We start from the raw sequence: 10204 nt of genomic DNA, 5'->3' as shown, positions 1-10204 counted from the left end.
ACGTTAAACCGCTAGGCGACATGCCATTTGATTATACTATTATGTTACTCATTATTTTATTTTATAAGCTCATCAGTTATTAAGACAAGACATGTAACAAGGAAAGCAACCAATTCGATATTTGGTTTGATTTTTTGATACATCTATTATCTTTTTATTTTTAACCACATTTATGTCGAACAACAGTCTCCAATTCTCGACCATATGTACCAATACTGGTTTAAATATCTACTTTCTTCAAAAGCTTCAGTTGACCAATTATTGTAGCTTTTGGTGTATGCTTGTTACCTCTATGCCGAGCCTCATAAATCTAGCCTTCAAAATCAGTTAAGTAATCCATATCAATTGATAATGTGTATTATATTCCTATTACAAACTCTTATAGGGCATTTATATAATTGCGTACCTTAGCATGGAGGGTATAGATGACTTTATCATCTGTAGTGGTATAACCCCCATTCACCACCTCAGCTCCTCCATCCTCCACTATATTAATGATTTCAGAAAAATGTATTTTCTTTTTTGGACTGCTGATCAAAAGCACTCTCAAACCACCGTTCAAATCTTCCACCTCCACCGTAGGCGGCGTAGGTGGAGTACTTACAGTTGCACCTTCATAACTTACCGCAGATGGGTCGTCTATGACCTTACAAAGTGGATTGTTGCTTATGCCATCGTTAACAAATCTCAATGCTTCGTTCCTCTTATCTTTCAATACTTCTATTCGCTTTCTTAACTGCTCGATGTAAGCAATTGAATGATCGAACTGGCTTTCTTGTGTGAATAACTGCTGAAAGAATTCAATGAACAAGATCACATAGTTAGCATTAAAACTTGAATATATTCATACATTCGATCCTACCGGCAGTGGCGGATCCAGGAACTTTCACCAGTGGGGAGAAAATATGTTCGATATAAACACTCGGTTGTAGCGGGTGAAAACAGGTCGAGTAAAATGGATCAAAACATGTCGATTGTGCAAGTTTTGGTTTTAAAAGCTACATTGCATAAATCAATTCAACTTAAATAAAAAACATGTAGAATGAATAGTCACTATCTTAGGACTCAAGAGCCTTGTAGTTGTATAGACCCATGTACTCCATCGTCAGTTACCCACTTACCCGTGCATCAAAAATATATATGCAGAAAAGTATAATTAATGCATCCTATTGCTTTAAGGGTTGATATTATAGTTAGCTCATTTAAAAAAAACACGAAATTGATTTGATGTTTTCTGTTTCCATTTGGGCTTTCTAAAAGGCCAGAGTGCATTCTTAATTTTGTATTGGGGGCATGTGGATTTTATTTGGATTCCACTAACATATTAAGCTTGATGGGCTAATTTCAGTGGGGGTCTATCCCCTCCCTGAAGCATGAATGAATCCGCCTATGCCTACCGGTGCTTTTCGATACACTAATTAGTAAAGCACATATTACACCTAGTTACAACTTAACCCTATAAAACTTAATTTGTAACAATGACACTTAAGGGGTGTTTGGGATTCCTTATTTTTACCTCCTTATAACTTATCAACTTTTGTAAGTTAAAATAATGTATGGGTAATATGATTTTTTTAAGTTTTTAAAGAAGAAAAAAGGAGTTTTGATAAGTTAGAAAAATATAACTTATCAAAAACTCCTTATTTTAGTCAAAAGGAGGTGTAAATAAGGAATCCCAAACATGGCCTTAGCCCCTATACTTAATATAATAGAAATGATTTTAGTTTAAATTATAATTCTCTCCTTCAACTAAATCTATAACTTTATTCAAGACCCGGTTTTCCATTGCAATAATATTGGTTCTCCCCTTTGGACATTTGCTTACAAAATGTTTTGAGCTTGAAGCATCTTACATGGCTCTTATTATGTTGGAAATCTTTGCCATAGTTACTTTTCCCTGACCACCGACCTCTACCACACATCCACACTCAAAGTTTTCTTGATGTGAACTCCAACCGCTACAATGCTCACATTTATGATATTTAACTTTCTTTCTTCCCGTCTGCTTTGGTGAATAGAAGTTAATTATGCATGTGTACCTCCTACGTTGGCTTGTTGATGCGTTCTTCATAGGCTTTTAATCATCCAATGGCTTCTAGAAATCGCATGGTATTAAGATCAGCAAATTGTTTGATTGCAGCAACAATCTAAATGTATGTTCTTGGTACATGCTCTAGAACTTTATGAACCATTCTTTTATTATCAATTGTGGATCCATGGTTGCTGGCTTGCAACACAAGTTGACTAATTTTGCATGTGAATTCATAAGGTGACTAACTTTGCATGTGAAGTCATCAAGGGAGTCAAAGTTTCTCATCTTGAAAGATTCAAACTCATTCAAGGTTTTGTAGTCTAGCATCTTTGCCCCTGTCAACGCCGACAAATGAAGTCTTCAAGTCTCCCCCGATGCCTTTGGTATTCGTATAATGAATGACCTAAGAATAGGTTCTTTTGGCATAGCTTAATAGATATTAGTGATAGCAAGTGTGTATATCTTAGCATCGACTTCACGTGCCATTTCAGGTGCCTTCAGGATCCCATGAATATTGAAGATTGGTTTGATCTTCACAGCCCAAATAACATAATTCATAGAGTTTACAATTTGGAACTAAAAGATCACCGAAGTCACTCATTCTTTTATTGATACAGTTTCAATGTTCATGGGTGATTTTCAGTCATTAAGCGTGCCTTCCTTTTCCCAATCTTGATATGACTCTTACAGTGCTAATGACATGCATTCCACTTCTATTCCTTGAATGTGATATATATGTACTATATATGTGCAGTGATCAAAAGTGACCGTTATCATTTTGATTTCAGTTATCATTTTGATTTCAGTTTAATAGTTTCAGATCAATTTAATGTTTTCCTATAATAAGAAAAACCTAGAGGTCGGATCGCATACGACTTCTAGAACAAATTCTTTTGGTCATTTCTGCTTCTTGAATTCTTGATTATGTATCTTGACTCTTTATTTTTTATCTTGGATTATTTCTTTGCCCAAAAAAATGAAAAACAACGAATTTAATGTTTGCCAAAGGGTATAATATCTGAGAGTATTTCTAGAGACATAGTAGACTAGCTAGTATAATTTGAGAGTATGTTGAATTTTGATTTTCCTTTTTTTTTTTGGAAATATCTATGTACATAAAGAGACGCTTATGTTTTATAAATAGCAAACAAAACTTTTTGTTTTCGTTCTTGAATTATGTCGAAAACCTAATAATATCACCACCGTCCTTTTGCATTTCAATTATAAGAAGATATAAAGATCAAGAGAATATGCATCTTTGGTTGTTGATAGATAAGGAAAAAGATCGAATACCTTATCATGTTGAGAGGACAATGAAGGAACGAGTGAGTTGAGCTTGTAGCAAAGGTTTTTCATGTGAACTCTTGTATTCTTTTATATTGTTTTACGTTCGATCTTCTTTGAGTCTTCATTTGATATCTGCATCATTCAAAGTCGTGTCCTCGTACTAAAATGCCTAACAAAGATAAGTTATCTTGATTGTAAGACTACATTCATCTAGCACATATATGTATATATAAAAACATGAATAAGACCACCTGGGAGCAACGGATCCCCACCTTAATGAAACATTCTCATCAAAGTATTTTATTCAATTAATACAATAAATGAGTGGGTTCAAGTTATTATAGGGTGAATGTTCATGGCACAAGATACAATAAATCAACATAGTTTAACATAGTCTTTGTAATATAAGTTTAAGTTAGAACTTAGCGCTTGATTTGGGAACTCAAATAGCTCAAAAATGAATCGTCGTCGATTAAAACTTTTTATAATCAAAAGCAGTACGGATTTACCTTTATTTTCATGTTGGTCGCGAATATCCATTTCAAAGTATTTAAGGTCATGTATTTAACGCCATGAGATATACATTCATGTCACTTAACGTCATGTATGCGTCACATCAATCACTTTATCAATTTTTATCCTATCTCATGAAAAGAAAACGTTTTAACCCACTTAAATCCCCTCAATTTAATTAAAAAGAATTATTAAATTATTTGGTGTGAGTTTAAAGGGTTTTAAAGGCCGTTAATACTAATCTTGTCTTTATCGCTATTTTACCTATGAAGGGAGTAATGTCTATTGAGATATAATCTTGAAACGGGTTATCGAAAGTTGAAGAGGCTAAGTGAAAGTATTTTATTATGTTTATTTTGGTACGCTTATTTAGTATGGTTAGACTATTAAATATTATTTAGTTGCCTAGAATAAGTTGTCTTATTTTACAAGTTGTTAGTTTATTATAAATAGATGGTTATGGTTTATGTAATTTGAATGAGTTAAGAATTATAATAAAGAAGAAAGAGTCGATTTTGGTTGAGATCAAATTTGTGTTCGTGTTCTTGAGCCTAATTTCCAATAATGTCCCACTCGTTAAACTTTGCCAAATCAATCTTTACCATCCTGATCGTTAATGTATACCCGATGACCTAACAACCAATTAACCTAGTGTGATCAATAAATTATGCTTCAAATTCGGGTTGAAGTGCATGCTACTTTCCCTTTGGTCTCAATCACCATTTGCAGTCACATAAATTTAGTACTCGTTAAGGTTTATTGTTGTTTTCAAGATTATTCAATGCTTTAGTCATCGTGTTCATCGTTATTTCTCATAGTAGTTATTATTTTATTGTGAAAATAATATTTATCGTATTTTTTATATGTTATTTAAGTTTCGTTCATATTTATGTTTTATCTACTCTTTTAAATAATTAAAAATTAAAAATAACAAATATAACTATACATACGTTGCCTTTATCTATAATATATATAAACGAAAACATAAAAATCATATGTGTCACGATGTGGTCGCTCCCCCTTTTATTGGAGTCACCAGATTTGCTTGATTTTTAAATGGAGGCTTCTCATGCATTTGACCCGAATTCACGGGTATGGGTCTTACCAAACTCAGATATTCCTTAAACGGGTTATAACATCTTATTAAATTAAAAACTATTCTCATCAAATTATTAATGTGAAAATCCTATAAAATAATACTAAAAATTATTATATGATTTTTTTAAATATATTATTTATAATTAAGAAACAGTTTTATAATAAAAAAAATAAACGGGTCTTGGGTCTTACCAAACCAAGATAACTTTTAAATCGAGTTATAATATCTTAGTTATTTGTGAAATTCTTTTATCATCAAAATCTAAGTATAGTATAAATTTCCTTACATTAAATAAAATTAAACTCCTAAAAAGTATAAAAATATTAAAAACGAATAATATAAAACAGCCCCCGTAATACGAGGGATAAAAACTAGTTAATCCATAAAAAAACTATGGCCTCTACAAAGAATTGGAAACAAGTATAAAGTATTCTCATCTAAATAAAAAGTTAAAGAAAGTAAGAACCAATATGGTAGGGACCGGAAATGTGTGAAAGGGAGTTCACATTATTTGGTTTGAGACAGATCACCACACCAAAAAACTGAATCGAATTGAATCAATTGACATCCTTTGCATGGGTCACCCTCACATAATGACAAATGAGGTTTTCTATAGGAAATAATGAAAAAGGTTATATATGTTCATACAAAAATTTATTAAAACAATAACTATATGTTGATTAGTTTTTTATGTAAATAATAAAAAATATAAAAAAAAATAAACTCATGAACCTATTATAGCATGAAGAGTAGTAACCACAACAGAGTAATGTAGTCGACATGTTTGTCATCTTAATAGAGTTCCCCTTTTGGATGTATAGTTAAGGATGGTGTTAGGGTTCTTGAGAGGAACCCGGTTTAAGAGAGATGATGCACACAAAATTGTATATGTGTGAGATTAGGATATTATGTTAATATTTATTTCTCTTTATATACACCCAAGAAACCCTTTATTAGTTAATTATATGTAATATGGCTCATCAACAATTACCAAACTAATATATAATAAGGTATAGTTAATATTTTGATCTATTATAATATAAATAATTATAATGACCATATATAAATATATATTATTATATATTATTCTTACATTCTCCCACGTGGCCGAGTAATCATTTATAATGAGTAATATATAAGCCTGATCAGAAGTTAACACTCATTTTAGCTTTAAACTTAAACTGGAACAGAGAAATACAGTCATTAAATTGAACATCAGCTCAAGACCCCCCCATTAATCATATTGTAGTCCTTATTTAAAACCTAAGTAGTTATGATCAAAATTTTCAAGTAAGCCCTTCAGAACGTTTGATTTGTATATTCATTCGTCTATATGTCATTATGCATGCAGAACATATTATGAGACGTACAAAATCAAAACTGTGGAAAAAATTATAATTAGTCATTCATAGTACGATACGCAATTATACATGGTCATTAGTAATCCCGTCTTAATTAGTAAGTGCTTTCATAAGACTTATGGGTGACAAACCATTAGTTATTGGATCCTTAAGCATATCATGAAGGTATTCGATATGAAATTTAGATTACTCAATTCGTTTATAAACGAATAATCAATTTCATATCAAAATTTAATGCAGCAACTCTCATACTGTTATTGTATGAGAAAACATGTAGCTGGCTTTATCACAATAAGTCTTCAATATATAATACATATGGAGTTTAATAAAACTTATGAGTCCACTAATAAATGTTCAACAACATTTATTGACAACATCGTTGTAATTAATCAACATATTATGTCGTTATGACTTAGTTTGTTGTTATTAGTTCATTATGGCTCCTCCATGAGATAGATTTATCTACTGACATAAAAATATATCCTGAAAATTACATTTTCTTATCTCTGAATACGAAAAAGTTTTGAGTAATCTACCGGTTTAAATTCTCACTTCTTTTAAATTATAGTGTTTCAAGACTTTTAAAGATATATTAATACTCTTTTAAATGCTTCACATTAATCTAGATACATCTAATGTGTTGCGGTTTGAGTAGTATCTAAACGAGTATAGACTTGAACTTATATAAGGCTTTTACTTGATGAAGCATAAGGAAATAATCTATGTGATCCCATAATCCTCTAAAGTAGAGCAATATTGTTTGTTACATGTGTAAGGAATATCTCTGAGATCTATAATATCAAAGTATGTGCGGAAAATGCTTTAAGTCATGTAACATATACTTGTCAGAAAAATGTCATCTATATAAGGACAAGTTTGTTTTTGGTTTCTCCCACTCATTTTGAGATAGGTACATTAATCCACTTGGTTTTTGATGAAAATAATTGTATAAAGATTTCATCACATTTTGATGTTTGCATTAACCCATATATGGATTTTATTGACTTATAGACTAAATGTTCCTTGACCTTCAGTTTATAACTTTTAGGTTGTTTTATGAACATATAAATATGTAAGCCGATTGTTAGGGAAAATTTTTTTAATGTTCATCTAATGTAGCTCTTAACTATTATAAGCTACTAGAACAATAATGATCCTTAAAGAATATTTTGTAATATAGGTAAGAAGATTCTTTGATAATTGGTTTATCCTTGAATATAACCTTTAACAATCAATCGTGCTTCTTACTATCTTAACGTTTTAATGTTTCGTATTGGGATTTAGTTTAGTAATGAACACTCTTAGGTGATTCAACCAAATCTCAAAACGTTAGCTGACTTATAGAGTCAATTATGATTGATGCTAATGATTTAATTATAAGGGGTAGGATCATTAAACTTTCCAACATCCATTTCAACTTTAGTTAGGGAGGTTACATAATCATCAATGTTAGTAGTAGGGGTGAGCAAGATAAGGGTCTGAACCTTGAACCCGGTTACCCGACTCTTAAAACCCTTAATTAGACCCGAATAAATAATACGGGTAGGGTAAAGGGTATTTAAATTTCACCTTAAAGGGTAAAATGGTTTCAAGGGTCCGACCCTTTTCAAACCCTTGACCCTTTTACTAGATAGATATACATCAGATTCACGATTAATATAAAATTTATCAAAGGTTTGTATTTCATATATGATTTATAAGAAATTTCCAACTACTAAGAAAAATAAAAATAAAGGGTCATGCTACTTAATGGAAACATATATATGGAAATCACTAAATTGTTCTCTACAAATAATTTGTGAATGTGAATATTGCTTGCATCAGTTCAAATAATTGATAAATTGTCGAAGTTAAGCTTTACTATGTTATTAAATGAAAGTATAATTGTTCTGTGATTCATATATTAAAGTCATTTATGAGATACGCAACTTGTAAATGCAGAAAAATGAGATTTGATTATTGTCTTAAAGGGTAAAGGGTTGGACCCTTGAAACCCTTATTTATACCCGACCCTTTTATTGGTTAGAGGGTAGGGTATCGGGTCCAAGTTTCTTCCTAAAAGGGTAAAGGGTCCGGGTAGGGTATTAGGTAAAAGGGTCGGGTCTTACCCTTTGAACAGTCCTAGTTAGTAGGCTTTAAAACCTAGATGGCCTCCTGAGTTTATTATTGGGTAATTTTGAAAGTTTCAGTTTTATGGATTAGCTCTTGGTTAGGTTGCTATCATTTTTAGGATTCTAAGTATGTAAGCGTTGGTGTAGTATGGAGTACAAGAGGTGTAATTGGAGTTTAAATATGGAGTAAAATTTAATGACTCTTTTCCTCCCGCCTCTTGTATTTCTGACAAGTCATTATAAGGACTTTTACTGCTCCCACTGACCTTAGAAGTCTTTAGGAAAATTTGCATGCTTAGGGTTAATATTTAAAGACCAATAGATTCTAATAGAAAAACAAGTTAATGATGTAAGTCGTCTTAGTTTCTCTTATGAGGACTATTTTAGTAAGAAATCGGAGTATGCTCATATTCAAGAGAAAATGAAACTTTTGTAAGAGTAGTAGTAAATTCTAAAGAGATAGGTTTTGATTGAATAGTGTTGTGATGGAGCAGTGTCTTGTACAAGAAGTGTAATTGAGAATAATATCAAGTTTTCACTCCCCCCATCTCTTGCAAATCTTGTAAGTTATGATTGAGACACTTAAGGCTCCTACTGATCTTTAATATCTCTAGAAAAAATACAAAAGAAGTTTCAATGATGTACGTGACGTTGAAATCTGTCATATATATGTTAGACTTTATTTGATTCCAATAACGTCAAGATGCCATAATAAACTTAAAGGACATATTTAGAAGAAATCGTATTAAGTTTATATGAACTGTTCTGTTTAAGACCGTGGACCATAAAAGACTGATTAGAAACAAGTAAATAGCATTTTAAATGATAAAAGAATTATGTCTGAGTATTCCGTTTAAATAAGTTCCACGAATGTAAGTGAAATATAACTTATGGTGGACTCATACTTATTTCTTAAGCTAAGTAATATTTAGGGCATCTAACACATGATTTAAAATCACTACGAATGAGATTATATGAAAAATCACCCTAATAAACCATGTCATGATTTCTCATGAAATTTGGTTTTAATGGATGAATTTTATAGGTCTCATTTGTCTTTCGTAAAATTTGTATTTGCATGATAACAAAAGTTGTGAAAGTATATAGTATCATCTAGTTCTATTTTATAAATGTTTCAATCCAGATATTGATAACAAATAATATGAGAGTTTAACGTAATAGTGACTTTATGTTGGCTATACAAACCTCACAACTGTCATAATGTAGCTTAAGTATTGATACTAAATTATGGTTAATCTCTAGAATATTTAATGTATCATAAAGCGTATTTGGAAGACAACTTATCATGGTTCTAATAATCTTAACATTTAAATTAATTTGTCACTAACACTCATGTTAATTATTTGTTGATTTCGGGTAAACATATAGAACTAGACTCAACCAATCAAGCGTTATTGGGAATATTAGGATTAGCATACTTAAATATCATTAATTTACAGCTATCAATTTTAGCTAGTTGTTCTTTTGAATTATGAATAGTGTTGTTGCTTATGTCCAATCTAATGACATATTTTTGCAATGAGACTTCTCCTTAAAAAACTTAAAACTGGAATACTTGTATTTTGTCTATGAACCTTATAATTATCCTCTTTTAGGTTTTAGTGGTAGTGAGTTGAATAACATCTTATTTCCAGTACTAGACAGTTCTTTTCTTGTACATATGTTGCTGATCAATACACTCATTTTTCTTTAATACTTCTGAGTGTTATAGTTGATTTTTAAGGCACCAAATTGTACTATTGAAAATTTTAGTATGTAATGTACTAGAACATCGTACTTA

The 10204-nt window shown here is 31.1% G+C and overlaps 1 protein-coding gene across 1 annotated transcript; it reads right to left on the bottom strand.

Moving 5' to 3' along the window:
* Window positions 1-258: 258 nt before the first annotated feature.
* Window positions 259-3445, bottom strand: LOC143618419 (transcription factor bHLH162-like). The gene is made up of 3 exons (XM_077090644.1): window positions 3326-3445; window positions 407-787; window positions 259-315 (listed from the first exon to the last, which is right to left on the bottom strand). Exons 1-3 carry the CDS (start codon window positions 3386-3388, stop codon window positions 259-261), a joined length of 501 nt encoding a protein of 166 aa, XP_076946759.1. The 5' UTR covers window positions 3389-3445.
* Between the last annotated feature and the right edge of the window lie 6759 nt (window positions 3446-10204).

This window comes from Bidens hawaiensis, unplaced genomic scaffold (assembly GCF_021521415.1).
Source record: "Bidens hawaiensis isolate Kalapana, Puna unplaced genomic scaffold, B.hawaiensis_p1.1 tig00074639_1, whole genome shotgun sequence".
Taxonomy (NCBI): domain Eukaryota; kingdom Viridiplantae; phylum Streptophyta; class Magnoliopsida; order Asterales; family Asteraceae; genus Bidens; species Bidens hawaiensis.
The sequence above is the reverse complement of the archived record's forward strand: the minus strand, read 5'-3'. Positions and strand labels throughout refer to the sequence as shown.